This window comes from Marmota flaviventris, chromosome 9 (assembly GCF_047511675.1).
Source record: "Marmota flaviventris isolate mMarFla1 chromosome 9, mMarFla1.hap1, whole genome shotgun sequence".
NCBI lineage: Eukaryota > Metazoa > Chordata > Mammalia > Rodentia > Sciuridae > Marmota > Marmota flaviventris.
The window spans coordinates 46246127-46264412 of NC_092506.1; the positions used below are offsets into that span (position 1 = coordinate 46246127).

The following is an 18286-nucleotide window of genomic DNA, read 5'->3' on the forward strand; positions in this document are numbered from 1 at the left end:
CCTGCTGCCTCAGAGACAGCAGCAGCCTTCCCCTCCCAGGTTGGGGATCACCCAAGAACTAGGGAGAGAGAATGGGGCAGCAGAGGACAGACATAGGGCCTAGAGGCATGCTGGGTGAAATTTACAGCTTGCTGTTGATTGCTTTTCAGATGTCCTTTTTTTAGTGTTTTGTAGAAAATTTACTTGAAATCTAAGTCTTTAGTTTTGGAGGTTGTATTTAAGGTAATATGTTGTAAAGGATAGCGCTGGGTGACCTGGAGCAAGTCACTTACCCTCTCTCTGTCTCAGGTCTCTAATTTGTGAAATGAGGATGACATTTAACTAATAAGGTTATCATGAGGGCTAAATGAGATCAACACCTGTGTAAGGGGTTACAGTAGATCCTGACACTTAGGGAGTCCTCCAAAAGTATGCACTGTGGCTTATTATCTGGAATTAGGCAGAACTGGAGTCAAATCTCAACCCTGTCACTCACTGCCAGTAAGACTTTGGGCAAACCATCTAATCTCTCTGAGCTTTAGTTTCACCAGCTATGAGATGGGGTTTGTAGTGCTTACTCTTGAGATAGGGTTAAATAGGAACTCCAATATTGGCTGCTCTGGGCCTGTAGTCACCACATGGTTCCTGGCTGATGCCCGCAGTGTCCCATTGTTTGAGCTAGCAGGCTCCAGGCATTGTCCTATCAGTGTGTCATTTCTCTAAGGCCACCAGCAGCACTTACATGCCCTTCCCAATGATAGGTAACAACCTTGGGCCAGGATGGGCTAGGGGGCATGATCAGAGACTACGATAGACCATCTTTTCAAATTAGCCTCTCTGCTCACAGCCCTTGCACGTTGCAGGAACTTGGTTACTCATTTGCTCACAAAGTATTTATGGTCTCTTCAGCAATCACACATTTGTGAGTAGCTCTGGTGTACCCTAGCTGAGGCCAGACAACTGAGAGTGGGGTGGGATGATTAAGATCAGAAAGCGTTCCTGACTCCAAGGAGTGGCTGATCATTCATTTATTCATACAAGCAATAAATTTTGACTGAGTTTCTATACATACCAGACAGTATTCTAAGCGTCAAGGAACAAAACAAAGCCCTGCCCTTTTAGAGAGTATATCCTAATGGGGAATATGAATAAGTAAAGCAATAAAAGTATTCTATGATGCCAAGTAGTGATAAATGCTATTAAAAAATAAACTGGGATGAGGGAAAAGAGAGTAACAGGTGGTACTTTATGTAGGGTAATAAGGAAGGCTTTTCTGAAGAGGTGATGTTTGAGCAGAGACGGAAGAATAGGGGAGGAGCCAGGGGGTATATGTGAAAGGAAGAGGGAACAGCATATGCCTGCCATGATGAGAATGAAGAATCTAATACATCCAGTACTGGCTAGGATACACACTGTGAAGTCGTGACTGGATCAACATGTATGGAGGGCCACTCACTGCCAGCTGCTGAGGTTATGAAATTTGTATCCATTTGTTTTTATTTAACTTTATTTAACAAACACATAGGACTTACAACTTTCCAGACACTGTTTTAAACTTTATGATTAATAACTCCTTGAGTTAGTAATGAAAACAATCATTAATCTCTCATGGAAGGATTAAATTAAAGGAGAGTTTTATGACCATTTTACAGATGAGGAAACTGAGGCAGCCCCAGTGGAGGAAGGGGCTTGTTTGTCCCACCCTCCACCCTCACACCCAGGCCTGTGTCTAGGCTACAGCACAGGTTTGTGGAAGACCAGTGGGCAAAGAGAGTCTGGAACAACTTAACAAAGTCATGGCAGAGGTGAGGACAAAGTACTGACATTGGGGTAAATCTTCAAGGTGGTGGAAGAATTTGCTAAGAAGAAATGCTGCGGGTGCTGCCACTACTAATGGCTAGCCCTCCCGCCAGCCAGGGCTCAGCAGGAGGCAGGCAGCTCATCCAAAGGGAAAACCAAAGCAAGCTTTGTGAAAGGACAGTAGGAAAGGGCGGGGCTACAGGAACCGACTAGGCAGGGTGACAGCAATGGGAAGCCAGCACTCTGCAGGGGCCAGGGGAGGGAGGGCAGCAGAACACAGGAGAGCAGGGCTGCAGAGAGAGGCCCAGGCAGGGGCTACCACCTCAGGTGGAAGAAACTACCTCAGGTGGTCCCTCAGGCCACCAGCCAGGGGACTAAGAGACTAAGTCCCTTCCTCCTCCTGTTCACCTCCTACTTGTGCCTCCCACTGGCTGAAACACCAGGAATCCAGGCAAAGCCCTGGAGGACAAAGGGCAGGGTGCAAGAGGCTAGGAGTGTCAAAGGAGAAGACACAGCACACATTTGGAGTCTGTCCCAAGTGCTTTACATATGTTGCCTGCTTAATCCTCATGACAGACCAGGGAGGGCACAGGAGTGGAACAAAATGCATGATTTAACTTATTCTTTCTCTCCTTGCCTGTGCAACCGTCCTGAAGGGCCAGTCCCTGTGAGGGAATACTAGGGAATGAGGCTGAAAGGGCCCCAAAGCCAAACCCAGATTTTGCTTTCAATGCCCCTGAACCTAGTGAAGATGAAGGTGCTCCCTCCCACCCCACACAGACCCATAGCTCAGAGCCAGCTGAGCATCAGCCATAGAAAAATGCTAGTGCTGGCTGGAGATGGGAATGAAGGTGGAATAGAGACCACCCCCCCCAACAGTCACTTGCAGAGGGTGAGCTCCTTTAGGACTTCTGTGCCCCACATCAGGGGGATCCAAGGAAAGGAAAAGCTTTCTAAATCTAGTTGGAGAAAAAAGACTGCTCTCTTGCACATAGCAGGTTCTCAATAAATGTGTACAGTGGACAGGTGCATACAAAAGTGTTATATAGGGCAGGTGGATGACATGGAGTAGATTGAAAAAAGCCGAGGTTTTGGAGGCAGCATGCATAGGTTGGAGTCTTAGCTCTCCCATTTCCCTGAACCTCTATTTCCTCATGTGTAAAAAGGGGATAACAATATCCACCTCCAGAAATTATTAGGAGATTAAAGATAATTAAAGGAGATAGTAAAGCAATTAAAGAAGCTACTGAGAAATGGCAGATAGTCAGTAAGCAGAGGGTCTAGGTGAGCTTCAGAGCTTACAGGCCCGAATGAGCCACAGGCTAGAAGGCAGGTGAGGAGTGTGTGCTGGGCGCGATCAGGAAAGACTCTAGAGGAGGTGGCATGGTGAAGAGGGAAGACACTCCATCTTGCATGGCTCTGGGACCTGCTTTTCTACAATGAGCTAGAAATGAACTGAGAGGAGACAGAGCCTCCAGGAGTTCTGGGAAGACAGTTGTCCAACACAGGGCCAAAAGTGTAGAAGGAGGGTTCCCCAGCCTTGAGCAAGTGGAGTTCATTCATCATTCCACAGACACCATTGAGTGCTACGTGCCTGTGGGCACAACACCGTGTTGGACACTGCAGGGAAAGAAAGATCATGGATGGAGAGGAGGGAAGAAAGGAATGTCAAAGACCTACTGTGTGCCAGGAGCTTTATAAGTACATGGTAATGTACCAAGTAGTCAAAGCAGCGTCTGTCGAAGCTGATCCCTGGACAAGTGGAAGGCAGAATTCTAGGAGAAAGGAATACTATGTATTTTTTTTTAAATAGTCTAAAAGCTTAGTTTAATGGTAGCATTGCTACAGCATGCTCAGACTTCTAAAAGACTTCCATCTTTCTTTCTTTTCTTCTGGAACATTCTAAAGTCTGCAGAGTGAGATGTGAGTGTGTGTTTCCAGAGAACAAAGTAGGACTGTTTCTCTATATTTCTGGGTGGAAAATTGTCCCTTCATTTGTGGGCTCTACTGTTGACTCATTACTTAGATTCTCTCCACACCTGTCTGTATGTAGATTAAAAAAAAAATGGAAACATTAGCCGTGGAGGTGGAGGGGACATTCTGACTGAGATTGGGGAGGTTCCAGTGTGAGGAAGAGGTCTGCTCAACTGCAGTGTGAGTCCCACATGGACTGTGGTGGTAATGACCTTGTAATAGCAGACAAGAACAGACTGGAACAGGGTTTAGATGAGCTTCCAAGTGAGAGCCCATGGACATGAGGCTCTCAGAAGGAGACTGGTAGAAAGTAGTTTCTGGGTGAGGACCTCTGAATGCAGTAGTCAGGATTGAAGGACTGTCCATAGGTCAGGAGCCTGGGACTCCCTCCACTCCCAGATCTTTTCTATAAAGACTGTCACCAAGTGCTCTGTGCTTGGCTTAGAGAAGGCAGAAAAGCATTCCTAGACTCTAAAGCTGCAAATTCCCTTAGTTTTCTACCTTAGCTTTCTACCCAGAGCAAAATAAAGGCTATCCTCTGAGGACAGTCCCTCTCTGCTTAACCCTAATGCTGCCTCTAGCTGCACTCCTGCAAAGGGGTGAAAGGACTTCAGACCCAAGGCCTCAGCCAATCAGAGATCCCTCTCCTGGCCCTTTGCTTCTCTCACCACCCGTGGCTAGAATTAGGCTGGATGTCCTTTGGTGAGGGTGTCCTCACTCCAACCGAAGCAGGTGGGATTTTTATCCTCCCCTGAGAGAACAGAACATTTGGGGTTCAAAGCATCATCTAAAAGTGTTCTGCAAGTCACAGTGGCACACACCTGTAACCCAGTGACTTGGGGGGCTGAGGCAGGAGGATTATGAGTTCAAAGCCAGCCTTAGCAACTTAGCAAGGCCCAAAGCAACTTAGCGAGACCATGTCTCTACATCAAATATTTTTAAAAGGGCTGGGGATGTGGCTCAGGGGTTAAGTGCTCCTGGGTTAAATTCACAGTGCCAAAAACCAAAAACAAAAGACATGTGTTCTGTTTCTTTGTCATTATGAACCAATCAAAAAGTTTTCTTAACAGTTCAGAGGAATAAAATATCTTTTTTTTTAACAAGATATCTTAAAAGCAAAAGGTTGGAAATGTTGACTTTAAGGAGCTTTGGGGGTTATTTCCCCTTGGAATGCCTGAGTCACACCAAATGGACATGACTAGCAGCAGAGCATAGGCTTTGGAGTCAGACTTGGGTTCAAATCATAGTTCCACTTAATAACTATAGGGTCTTCATTGAGTTTACTTAACCTCTCTGGTTCTTTCTGCAAAATGGTGTGAGAATATGTGCTCACAGGGATGGTGTAATATGCAAAGGAATTAAGCCCACATGCCCAGTGCCACCATGGGGGCTCTGCAAAGGTCATTTCCCTTTCCTTTCTGTTCCCATGGCTCCTTCAACCTGAACTGTGAGGACAAATTCACCCAATAAATAAATACTTATTTATTGAGCACATAACTATATGTTAAGCCTGAGGAATTTAGAATAACCAAGACTCATCCTTCCCTTCATTGGGTTTTCTATCAAGCAAAGGAGACAGACAATTTCAAAAACAAAAAATAAAAACAAAACCAGCAAACATTAAATTAAAAGCAGCAATCCGTGTAATGATGGAATTGAAACATCTTGCAGGGTGGGAGTGGGTTCTGTTTAGGTTGGTGGGCAGGGAAGACCTCTCTGAGAAGGAGACTAGCCATCCAAGGAATAGGGGAATGAATATACATCAGAAGAAAGTCTGGCATGAGAGAGAAACTGAAAGGAGGCCCATGCTTCCAGGAAGAGCTTGTATAAGACATAGCAAGGGGTCTGGATTTGGATTTTAAGTACAATAGGAAGGTAATGGGTGACTTGATCTAACTTATCAAGATATTTTTGGGTGAAGTCCCCAACCTTCTTATGTAAGTTGAGGCTAAAGAGGGTAGAGATAGTCCAGGCTTGTGTCCTCATAGAGATGGGCTTTTGAGAGTGACCATTTGTGTGGCAGAGTGGGCCAGAGCCCAGCCCAGTATCCTAAGATTTAGTAGCACTGACTCAAGCGCATGTGCCATCCCCATCTTCTAGGGGGATGCCTCTGCAGTGAGGTAGGGAGGGAGCAGAAATTCTCCTGATTGGAGCAGCTTGGGGAGCTTCTGACACCCAGGCTATGAGTCCATGGAGAGCCTCCTCCTAAGTTAGGCTCATCTTCAGTGAAATGCCCAGCCTGATTTTAGGGGCAAAAGTGCTGCCAGGTCAAGACTAGAAAATTGCATTCCCTGCTCAGACTAGAAATCCCAAGGGTCTGGCCTTACAAGTCCTCTCTGTATTGGAACAGACAGACAGTCCCTATTCTAGGGACTCTCAGATGAAGAGCTGAAGCCTGGGATCATGCTCTTGAGCCTGGAGGCTGGAGGGAGAGAACCAGGGACCCCTCCAGCTTCCACATTGCCCTGTTACTCCGTCCTGTGCTAAAGGGAGAGCCAAGGATATAGCACATAGACGAACAAAGAGCTGTCCCAAAGAGTGAAATTTGGGGGTCCCAGATCACTGACTCCCCAGGGATTGGGGTGCTAATGAAACAGCTCCTGAACCTGACCTTGGAGTCCTAGCCACTGACGTCAGCAAAGTTGAAATGATGTAACCTGACCCTCCCTCCAGGGGAGACATACAGGGACCTGGAGAGGGGAAGGAGTGGCCAGGAGGCTGACTAGCGGACAGAACTCAGGGTCAACCCAGCTTAGGCCAGGACGGGATAGGGCAGAGGTCCCCTAGCAAAGGTGTCGCAGAATTCAGCAGTAGGGTGCTTCCCGCCAGTGGGATGTGCTTTCCGAACCAGTGGCCCAAATCCTTTTTGAAAGCGGTTATCCGTCACTACAGCCACCATCAGGTAAGACAATGGGCTTCTTCCAGACACAGATGGCAGCCACGGGGTGAGCAGCAGCACTGCCATGGGATGTCATTGTCACATGGGGGTTCCTGTCCTGTGTGTGTACACATTATCACTCCACCTTGGGACAAGGCTCAGCCTGGCCACATCGGGATGGGCAAAGCCTACACTGGCATGTTCTGCGTGGGTATGACATATTGGGGTCAGGAGGTCACCCTGACCTCTGTCTTCCTTCCTCTCTTCACAACTCTTCTTGAACTGCTGGAATAGTTTGGGTGTGGCCTCTCTTCTCTGGAGTCTGCTATAGGTTTTCTGGGCCTGGAGCTGTAATTCTGCCCTTGGGTTTTACAGGTAGATTTTCTAATTGAAAATGATGCAGAGAAGGACTATCTCTATGATGTGCTGCGGATGTACCACCAGTAAGTATGCTGGGCCAACTCCTATGAACCAATCCCCACAGGGGTACTGTATGCTCAGGGAGCCCTGGGATGAGCTGTTCTAAAATAGAGGAACTTAGGGGAGCAGATGCTCAGTGCTCCTGGGAGCCAAATGGACCTGCCATTTCAGCAACTTGTTTTAGCAACTATACAGTTCTTTGCTCTTGACTCTGTTAGAGGTCAAGGGTACACTTGTGAAAAAAACAGACTGGTCTCCACCCTTAAGTTGATCACTGTATCATGGGGGAGGATATAAAGTAGCCAGATATATTCAATAGAGTGCAATTGTTAGGACAGAAGAAGAAATGAAAGCAGGCCCTGGCCACTGCATTGGATGTCTCTGGTCACCTACTACCTGCTTTTTGATTCATTTGGCCCACATTTATAAGCTCCTGTAAGTTACTAGGTAGCATGCAGGATCTGGGATGAAGAAGATCCACTTTGTTTCCTTGAGTCACTTGTGGCCTGGTCGGGGGAGGTGAACAGACGTTATAAGCACCAGGAACTCTAGCATAAGTTACAATAAAATAATTGGTAAGTGGAAGTAAAAGTAGGAATTTAAGGAAAGGAATTTTCACTTCTAACTGAGGGGTCAGGGAGATGCCAGAAGAACTTGAGCTAGGCTATGAAGAATAAGAAATTGGGATGGTGAAATATTGGGGAAGGGCATCCCAGGATGAGGGCTCAGCATCATCAGAAGTTCAGAAGCACAGAAGCACAGGATGTGGATGGGGAATGAGAGATAATCTGTGAGTTAGACCTTGGAGCACCCTGAGAGCATGCAGAGCCACAGACTAGAGACATTCCAGGAGACAGGTCATGGAGGACCCTGAGGCCACCAGGTAGAATGGATTTTGTCCTCTAGGCAGTAGGGAGCCATTGAAGGATTTTGAGACGGGAATGACTTATATTAGTAAAGATTCCATGAGAGTGGGCAAATCAGCAGGCAGCTGGAGATGCAGAGGTGTCTGAATTACGTGAAGGCACAAGAAAGATATTGAATTTCTAGAGTTTAGCAGCTGATCAAACTAGAAGATCAGAGGGTGAGACAGCTCATCACGTCTCACACAGAACTTTCCTGTGTGGGAAGATCCTGAACTTTAGAACTAGGCAGAGCCGAGTTTGAAATCCTGGTTGATTTCATGTGCAGAATGGGTTAACAGTCCCTAACTCACTGATTTCCTGTGACACTTATGTGAGAGAAACAAGCTCTTCCATAGCTCATGGTCCAGAGTTAGAAGTTCTGGACCTTTCAAGAGAGTTCTTAATTCCTAGGCCTGGGCCCAGTGGGTGGGGAGCTGGGCTGGGTCAGAGGTCTTGGTCAGGAGTAAGGCACCAAGCATCCCCTATATCTCTGCAGGACCATGGACGTCACTGTGCTTGTTGGAGACCTGAAGCTGGTCATCAATGAGCCCAACCGCCTGCCACTGTTTGATGCCATCCGGCCACTGATCCCATTGAAGCATCAGGTGGAATATGATCAGCTGACCCCTCGGCGCTCCAGGTATGGAAGGAGTCACTAGCCCAGAGGCAGGGGTGGAAGAGGTCACCCTGGGATGAACTGAGTCTCTCACTAGTGGGCTGGGCAGTGCTGGCAGTCAGGCTGAGCTGGGCCATCACTAACCCACCCCACACCATGGCAGGAAGCTGAAGGAGGTGCGTCTGGACCGGCTGCACCCCGAAGGCCTTGGCCTCAGCGTGCGTGGGGGCCTCGAATTTGGCTGTGGGCTTTTCATCTCTCATCTCATCAAAGGAGGTCAGGCAGATAGCGTTGGTCTCCAGGTGAGTGAGCAGAGTCTAGGGAAGAGGGCCCCAGAGGCTCAGACTTCCTGCCTCCCCTTCATCTGCTAGGCGGTGTGGTGCAGTACAGGCACCCACTCTCCTGAGCCTCTGGGAGAGGAAGAGGCTGTTGAGCCCTGACAGGGATCTGTAGTTCCATAGAAACCAGGTCCCAGGCAATCTGTTTTCTTGAACCTAACTGCTGCCTCGTCCCAGATGCTGCTGCCCCACTGGCCCCCACCTCCCTACTTCCTGAAGGAGGATCATAGTTATGTTCAGCACCCGAAGCCTGGCACAGGTCACCTTTAGCAGCAGGGAAGAAGGCCCAATGTAGCATGATGCTTAAGAATATAGACTCTGAGACTGAACTGCCCAGTTCAAAACTTGGCCTTGCTGTTCATTAAGCTGTGTGAATTTGGTGAAATGACTTAACCCCCAGCCTCAGTTTCCCCATATGCAACATGGGGTGATGATGAAACAATCTACCTCATCAGGTTGTACAAGGAACAAAAATGAATTAGTATTAGAAAGCTAACAACACCGCCTGACACGGAAGTGCTTTGTGTTTTATAAATAAGCAGAGAGAGGGAGACAGTGAATGATTAACAATGTGCTGGGCACAAGCTCACGTGGATTCTCACTGTTTGCATTAGATGTATCATCCCAAGTTATAGTTAATAGAGGTTTGGAGTCCAGTAAGTGGCAGAGCCAGGATTAGAACCTGGGTCTCCTAAGGTCAACCCAGAGATCTCCCTTTAACACCTCGGGGTGCCTCTCCACCATGGTCCCTGCACCTCCATGTCTGAGCAGAGCAGGGCAGACATGCAGGTCTCACTCCTCCCGGAGCCTGGAGCTGTGTTTTTGTCTGTTCAGGTAAAGGAGGCTCTCCCCACCTCCCAGAGCTTCCAGAGTGTTTGTTATCGAAATCCCAATCCCAGAGGCCAAGCCAGGGGCTTCGGGGGGCTCCAGCGCTAATGGTACCAGAGAGTGAGGAGTGGGGGTGGAAATAGGGAGCTGACAGACATGGCTTTGTTCTGAATCCCTGTCTCACGGCTCGCTGATGGCGTCTGAAATTTCAGCCCCTTCATTATTCCTTTCCTCTGAGGCACATTTTCCAGCCCAGAAACAGAGTCAGAGAAATAAACATAATGAGCGCCTCTCTTGGCATCATCTGAGGCCCTCTTTTTTTTCCAGGGCGAGCTCTCCTCCTCAGATGAGCATTTCTCAGCAGTGCCCCAATGCTTGGGGACGAGAGGACATTTTAATGAAACTCAGGTTTTACCTTCCCAGCTGTTTCTCAGGCTTATGAATTATCCACCCTTTCTTGTGCTGATGGACTCATCTCTCCTTTGTTCCACGGACCCTCAGATGTTCATATCTTCGTGGTGCTTGCACAAAGGCCCTTTTGCAGGGTTCTTTGTGGAGGGAGAGCGAGAGGGAAGTTGATCCTGTAACCTGAGCCAGGAACCCTGTGGGAATTTTATTCCTACTGAGGTCCTGGGCAAGTTCCCTTTAGGAACAAGAAAGGGAACTTCACTCAGAGGAGCTTGGGAGAAAACACTTGCGTCATTGACCTACCTGGGTTCATGTTTCCAAGGAGATCTCAGGCCTGAGGACAGCTGGGAGAAGATTCTGGAAGACAGGGGAGAGGCACGTTCTGTGCCAAAGACCCTGTGCTGATTTGACCTATGAGTCTGGGTCCCCAGTGAGGCTCAGATCCTCTGATAGGACTTAGTCCTGGGACTCCATTCCTCTGCTCTTGCCCCCTAAAGGAATTCTGTATTAAGTCTCTGTCCTGCGCGGAGGCAGCCTGTGCTGTACAACTTGCTGTACCTACTAGGGCTAGAAAATGATTCTCTGTGCCTTTGTGGTCCTAGCTGTATAATGGACAGAGCAATCTCTGCCTTCCTGTGGAACTCGAAGGCTCTGACAGGTGGCAGGAATCCAGAGAGGACAAGATGCAGGGAACAGTAGCCAGGCTTGGCCATTTGCCCTTCTTTTCTTCTTCTAGACACCCAAGAGACAAGGCTTGTTGTCTGTCAGGAACACCTGACTTGGGATCCTGACAACCTTATTTGCTCATGGGGTAACCTTGAGCAAGTTATCGCACCTCTCTGGGCCTCCATTTCCTCATCTGATTCACAGACACACAAGTTCCTGCCCTGCAGTTTTGCTGTGAAAACTAGGTATAAGGAGCAAATCCAGCAGTTCTCCTTGAATCTGATGTCCCCATAAACCTAGAGAGTTCTTTACTGAGCCCCTCCCTTTTGTGCCTTTTTGAGTCTCTGGATATCTCTGTCAGGACTTCCCCTCCCCCAAGAAGACTGGGGTCTGTGTCTGGAGAGGGAGGGGATCATTCCTGGCAACAATGAGAGGTGACTCTGTAGGAGTGCTATAGGGTGGGAGTTGGCTAGTGGGGCCATTCAGAGGCTATGTGTCCCTTAGCCCCCATAGCATCCAGCTATGTACTAACAAGTCTCCAAGGGGTCAGCACATGTGATTGGAGTTAAACCCCCAGCTGCCATGCATTGGCCTCAGACTGAAGAGGGAGCACCCAGGATCCAGTTACTATTTTGCAGTTTCTGCCTACATGACCTTGGACAAAATATCACCTCCCTGGACCTAGGTGTCACCTAATATCTGAGGGCCCTTCAGTTCTGTGCTTAGTCAATAACAAGCTTCAGTCTGATCCTCAGGGCTTGAGTGCCTGGACAGGCAGCAGTAGTGTCCAGCAGGGGCAGTGTCAGCATGTATCCCCAGCTAGCCCCGCAAGCCCATGTCTCCCAATCCACTCTTGCCTAAGCTCTGAGAAGAGGGACCTGAGCCATGGGTTTTGGGCTCAGGCCTAATGATAACAATCATGTGGGGTGAAAGGGATGCCAGAGTGAGGGGACAGAGACCTGAGTCCTACTCAACTCCTCACCCCCCCATCTTGGTTTCCTCATCTGTAAAATGAGGGAAAAGGAAGTACCACCTGCCCTGGGATCCCTCGGGCTGGTGTGGGGTGGGTTGGTTGTGACAAGGAATAGGCATATATAGAGGTTTAGCCTGGCCATGAGCACCTGGTGGTGGGCTTTTCCTGCTGCCAGATAGATGCTCCCTCCACCTGGTGCTTATTCCTTCTCTCTGTGGCCAAGGTGGGGGATGAGATTGTCCGGATCAATGGATATTCCATCTCCTCCTGCACCCACGAGGAGGTCATCAATCTGATAAGAACCAAGAAGACTGTGTCCATCAAAGTGAGACGTAAGTGAGACCAGAGGGTGGTGGGGCTCAGTAACTGTGGACTGGAGCAGACAATGGGATTACTCAGCTCCCGCAGGGACAGAGAGGGCAGGGAGCTGCCCTAACCCCAGTGCTTTTCTCCCACAGACATTGGCCTGATCCCTGTGAAGAGGTGAGTGAGACCCTCCTCATAACACTATTTCCTTGTGGGTCCAAGGTCCTGGTATCATCCCTGGGTCTTACTCCTCTACCCCCAGGTCACGCTGTTCCTGGGCCAGTGGAGGCTGCAAATGTGGCAGATATGGACTCGGGGTCTGGTCCCTAAATCATCTCTAATAACCATTTGTTCTATTTTTTCCTCTTGTCAGCTCTCCTGAGGAGCCCCTCAAATGGCAGTATGTGGATCAGTTTGTGTCAGAATCTGGGGTAAGGGCTAGGACCCACTGTGATGGCGCTTTGGTGGAGTGGGTTGGCTCTAAGGACATGATCTTAGGGCCTCCAGGACACCCAGAATGCTCCTGTGGAGTGGTGGGCCCTCAGCTGGTCTAGCTAGTGTACAGACCCACACCCCAGGGGCAGAATGACCATCTGGCCTGTGAAAATTAGGCAGTACTTACCCTAAAGATCTCACAAGCTCAAAAGTCTATTTGCATGTACATTGACACCCAATGACCTGCTTTTGTTCCTCCTCCAGGGCAGTCGAGGCAGCCTGGGTTCTCCTGGGACACGGGCACACAAGGAGAAAAAAGTCTTCATCAGCCTGGTGGGCTCACGGGGCCTTGGCTGCAGGTGGGTGGCAGCATGCCCTAGGCTCAGTTGTTACAGGGAGACCCCAGCGAGCTCCTGATGCCTCTTCCCTTCTTCACTGCTGCATATGAGGATACTTGTCCATCAGTGAGGTGACTTGTCCATCAGTGACGACACTTCTTGTTGCCTGAGTTCCACTTAGCCACCCAGAGCCAGAGGGACAGCTCCAACAGTTTTCATTTTACAGATGAGGAAATTGAGGCCCAGAGGCAGAGCCATGGTCCTTGAGTGGGCCCTTGACTCACTGCAAAAGGACACTGCCCATCTAGGCATCTCTGTCACAGTTCTCTTGTCACAGATTACCTCATGGCTTTCCTTAAGAGGCAGTCAGGGAATTCAAACAGGCACTGGGCCACACGAGGGGTCAGTATCAAATATGCAGGTGCCACAGTCACTCCATGGTCAGTTCCAGCCCTGCCCTGCCATGCACAAGCTCCAGAACCTGAACCACTTAACTTAACCACTCTGAGCCTCAGTTTTTCCCTCTATAAACAGGGGAACATAATACCTATATTACAAAGTTTTTGCAAAAGTAGTAAACAAAGTACTAAGCTTAGTGCCTAGCAGGTAGTAAGTGGCTGGTAAGTGTTGGTTATTATTATTTATGTTATTCTGATTATTTCCATTCCTTCACATTTATTCAACATTTTATAAGTGATAAAAAATTATCTTTCCTTTCTGGAAGATGATAGCAATATAGAAGCCAAATGCATAGGTGCCACATAGGGTGAAAAGGACTCTGAGGGGGATGCATCCTGCGTCAGGGATGGCAAATAGGTCTCCTATCTGTGCCATCTCTAATCAATTAGTAGGTGGCTTCCTGGGGTACTGTTCTGCAAAGTATTTTCTCTTTTTTTAGTACCAAGAATTGAACCCAGGAGTGCTTAACTACCAAGTCATATCCCCAGCCCTTTTTAAATATTATATTTAGAGTCAGGGTCTCACTAAGTTCTTAGGGCCTCCCTAAGTTGCTGAGGCTGGCTTTGAACTCTCAATCCTCCTGCCTCAGAGATTCTGGGATTTACAGGCATGTGCCACTGTGCATGGCTCTGCAAAGGATTCTAAAGCTGTATCCAGCTTGCTTGGAAAGAGTGCTATAGTTACTTAGTGATATGTGCCACAGATCTAGGGTAGGGAAAAGAATGAGCAAGTGCCATCCTTCCTGTAGATGTTTTGGGAGCACATGGGAGGGGGCACTTGCTCAATCTTGGGATAGAATAAGGGATCTACTGAAAAATTTTAAAGGAGATAGTATTTGAGTCATAAGGTATGAAAGGAAAGTTCTAGAAAGAGAAGAAGCAGCACATGTGGTATATTGGGTGAGGATAGGGTAGGGAGAATTACAAGTAGTTTTCTGTGCCTGTTACCCAGGGGAACAGTGGAAATCAGGCTGGAAAGGAGACAGAGATGGAGTCTGTGGGTCCTGAATTCATGGATGAACTCTATTCTGGACACTGAATACCCAGATAGAGGATGATAGACAGGACATTGAAAACAAGCGAGTGCTTCAGGGTACAAGCAAAGGGGGTAGAGCTTCATCCGCATTTCCCACCTTTCACAGCATTTCCAGTGGCCCAATCCAGAAACCAGGCATCTTCATCAGCCATGTGAAGCCTGGCTCCCTGTCTGCAGAGGTGGGATTGGAGGTGAGTGACCCAAATGGCATAATATTTGATATCCAATATGATAGTTACGGAGTGGAGAGGTGACAGGGTGGGCTTGAGGCCCTCCCAGGGCCTCCTCAAAATTTTTCGACTGCTTTACTCATTGGGAAGAGTTGTTAAGCAGCCACTTAGACTCAGCACCTAAACCTGGCACCATGGAGGAGCCCTTCCTCCAGATGAGTGAGTGTAACACACCAGTTCTTCTCCATCTTTCCTTCAGACAGGAGACCAGATCGTTGAAGTCAATGGCATCGACTTCTCTAACCTGGACCACAAGGAGGTAAGATGTGAGGGTCTTTATCTGCTGGCCTTATCACCTTCCCACCCCACTGCTCACCCCAACTACCATGGTGTCTGTGGTCTCTGCCTGGACTGCCCTGGTCTATCTGTCAGACCCCAGATGACTGACCTCCTGTTCCCACAGGCTGTGAACGTGCTGAAGAGTAGCCGCAGCCTGACCATCTCCATTGTAGCTGGAGCTGTAAGTCCAGAATGAGGTGGTGGGGGCCCCATGACCCCTGACCCATAACCTATGACCTCATATCTCTGCCACACACTCCCAGAAAGGGCCAAGGGCCTGAAACACTGATGGTAGAGAAAAAGGGCTTCTGCCCAGCAAGAAGCCTGGGTCAGAGACCTCCAGAGTTGCAATACACGGGGAGGCACAGCACTGAGAAGGCAACCCAATCTTGGCCCCCCAAAGCCATGGCTGTGGATATACAGCTTTCCCAGGGGCCTGAACAAAGGGCCTCTTTTTCCCCACCAGGGCCGGGAGCTGTTCATGACTGACCGCGAGCGGCTGGCAGAGGCACGGCAGCGCGAGCTGCAGCGGCAGGAGCTCCTGATGCAGAAGCGGCTGGCCATGGAGTCCAACAAAATCCTCCAGGAGCAGCAGGAGATGGAGCGCCAGTGAGTGGCCCATCCGGGGGCCCCCACCTTCCCAGACCGCCTTTGCCCCACCCATTTTGGCTCTTGTCCTCTGCTCCTGCACAGACTTCATCCCCACTTCCAGGGCTGTCCTCAGACCAAATAGGTTAAGCGGCAGGTCAGCATATCAATCCTCTGCCTCAGACCACCAGGCTCCTCCCTCCTTGATGAGGACAGCCCCTGATTTCCAGACTCCAGGACTATGGGAAATGAGGCTCCCACCAGCAGCACTGACATGTTGAGTACCTACCATGTGGCTGATGCTGATTAGGACCTTGCTTATGTTATTTAATTTAATCCCCACGCCAGCCCTGTTTAATAAGTGAGGCAGCTCAGGCTCAGAGGGGTTAAGCATCTTGGGTCCAAAGTCACACATGACCAAGCTGGGATTCACATCCAGACAATCTGACTTAATAACCTGGCAGTCCCCAGAGGGTCACCCACCTGTGGTGCTAACCACTCCCCACCAGGTGGTTAAAATGATGGACTGAGAAAATAAATGGGGCAAGCAATTCATAAAAGAAAAACCACAGTCAAAATCCATATGCAGAAATACTCTCAGCACTTAATAAGTATTTGAAAAAGGAAGGAAAAGGGATTTCCCCCATCTCCAGCATCAAAGAACTAACCTGGAAAGCCACACTTGGTTAGCAACTCCTGCCTGGGGTCTGGCTGGGCCCTCCTCTGAGAGGACCCTCTCTCAGTCCACGTCCTGCTTGTTGTTAGTCACTCCATCTAAGAGTTTGGAGGGGAACACATAGAGTGTGGCCCTCATGTGAATCTGCCAGTCATCTCCTGTGGCACAGAATATCTGCCTAGCCATGCCAGACAAAACCTCCCAGGAGCAGAGGTTGTGTAGACAGACTTGTGTCGGACAACTTTCTCAGCATCAAAGCTGGTGTAAGCATCCTTGGAAGGGAGACTGCAGAAAACATTTAAAACTTTTCTCAAATCAGGAATCAGCTATAAGGAACAGTTAGCTTTTCTTGCATAGACTCAGACATGCCTACCTGCATTTATTTTAGGAGGAGAAAGGAAATTGCCCAGAAGGCAGCAGAGGAAAATGAGAGATACCGGAAGGAGATGGAACAGTGAGTATCTTGGGTTTGTGTGTGCCTGCACATGTGGTGCTCATGAGTGTGCTTCCAGGAGTGTGGCCAGCCAGAGGTCACCTCTAGGCCCAGTTTACCTGGCCCTCTGTCCCCTAGTAGCTCCTCCTTTATTTGTAGCCATTCCACACTCCTAGTACAGCCCATTATACCAGGGCAACAAGAACTTAGGTGTTTACTCAGAACATCAGCTCCAGGGCCGGCCTTCCTTACCACATTAGAACCATGAGGCCGCTCCGGGCTGGTTAGGGTTCTCAGGTAGGCAGGAGATAGGCCTGCAAAGGTTCTGATTCAAATCACAGGTGTGGGGTTTAATTTCAGGATCGTGGAAGAGGAAGAGAAGTTTAAGAAGCAGTGGGAAGAAGATTGGGGCTCTAAGGAACAGCTCCTCTTGCCCAAAACCATCACTGCTGAGGTGCACCCAGTACCCCTTCGCAAGCCAAAGTGTAGGTACCATGTGCCAGGGGAAGAGGTCCTTCTAGGACCTGGGGCTGGGGGGATGGACAGAAATGCTGGCCTCCCTCCACTAACTGCCCATGGCTCTCTCAGATTCATTCCCTTCATGGTGGTGCAGCTGAGTGTGAGGGGCCATTTTTCAGGGTTTTAGGGTGGAAGGGATCTGTCTGCCTCCTTGTCTGGGGCCTGCTCCACACACAAGCTCACAGGCTCTCCCCTACAGCACACATGCACACAGGCCACTGGGCTGCTGCAGATGGGAGAGCGAGCTGTGCAAGAGGAACTGGCTCGTGTGATTGTTGTCTTAGTGTGTGGGGTGAGGTGCCCTTCTGTCTGGTTCTAGACTGGGTTGGGATGAAACCAGCAGCAAGAAAGAGGAAGGAGCTCTGGTGGCCCGAGGTTGGTGGGCAAATGAAGGAGGAGCTTGCCTGAAGTGCCTCTTTCACCTACATCCCTGCACATGGGTGGCTGTCACACCACTCCAGGGATGGAGACAGGGAGAGGACTCTGAGACCCCTCCCAGATGTCAATGTGGGTCTGGTGGCTGCACCATGCTGGGATCTCAATCCCCACCATAATTTTTATCTCCTCTTCACTGGTCCATTCTTACCTCTACCCTTTTTACCTTACCTCTCAATCCTGGCCTCCACCAGCTGCTACCCTGTCCCCAGGGACCCAACTTAGAGAACCAAGGCTCCTCTCTCTGTTGTGTGGTAGACAACTGGAATTCTGTAGTGGGGTCTAGATAGCTCTGTCCCAACTTTGGATCATATCTGAGTCCTAAAGGGACACTGCATTGCCAACACAGGCCTCTTGGACTGAAGCAGGTAGCTCCCAGAATTCCTACCTGGCAGCAGAGCACAGTGTCATCTCATGGTTCTCTCAGAAAGACAAAGCATGCTGTCATCACCTTCCCCTATGACATTCAGTACGAGCTGAGGATGTGGCCAAAGCTGAATTCCTGGTGAATAATCCCTGTTTTAAACGGGCCGCTAATTTGCTCTTATGAGTGAAATGGGAGCTTTGAAAAGAGAGAAATTGATTGTAATTGCTTCTCATGAAAGTAATACTAGTCAATTTAGTGCCTTCCTAGAAATTAGGTCTCAGCTTCACAGCAAGGTGCACCCTCTCAGGAACCATGGAAAATAAAAGCCTTTCACTAACTAGGTATTTGTTTAGCATTGTTTTAACCAAATCAAGTTTCTTGAATAAAACGAGTAAGACCTT

The 18286-nt window shown here is 49.0% G+C and overlaps 1 protein-coding gene across 2 annotated transcripts in view; it reads left to right on the top strand.

Moving 5' to 3' along the window:
* Ush1c (USH1 protein network component harmonin) overlaps positions 1-18286 on the top strand; it is a 42972-nt gene that overhangs the window by 1762 nt on the left and 22924 nt on the right. For both annotated transcript variants that reach the window (XM_027942306.2, XM_071617132.1), the window contains exons 2-14: positions 7007-7074; positions 8453-8596; positions 8736-8874; positions 12009-12117; positions 12244-12268; positions 12465-12522; positions 12791-12885; positions 14465-14549; positions 14788-14847; positions 14992-15048; positions 15334-15476; positions 16520-16585; positions 16925-17049. In XM_027942306.2, the coding sequence (XP_027798107.1) occupies positions 7007-7074; positions 8453-8596; positions 8736-8874; positions 12009-12117; positions 12244-12268; positions 12465-12522; positions 12791-12885; positions 14465-14549; positions 14788-14847; positions 14992-15048; positions 15334-15476; positions 16520-16585; positions 16925-17049 (1174 nt within the window). The remainder of the gene's footprint in view (positions 1-7006; positions 7075-8452; positions 8597-8735; positions 8875-12008; positions 12118-12243; positions 12269-12464; positions 12523-12790; positions 12886-14464; positions 14550-14787; positions 14848-14991; positions 15049-15333; positions 15477-16519; positions 16586-16924; positions 17050-18286) is intronic.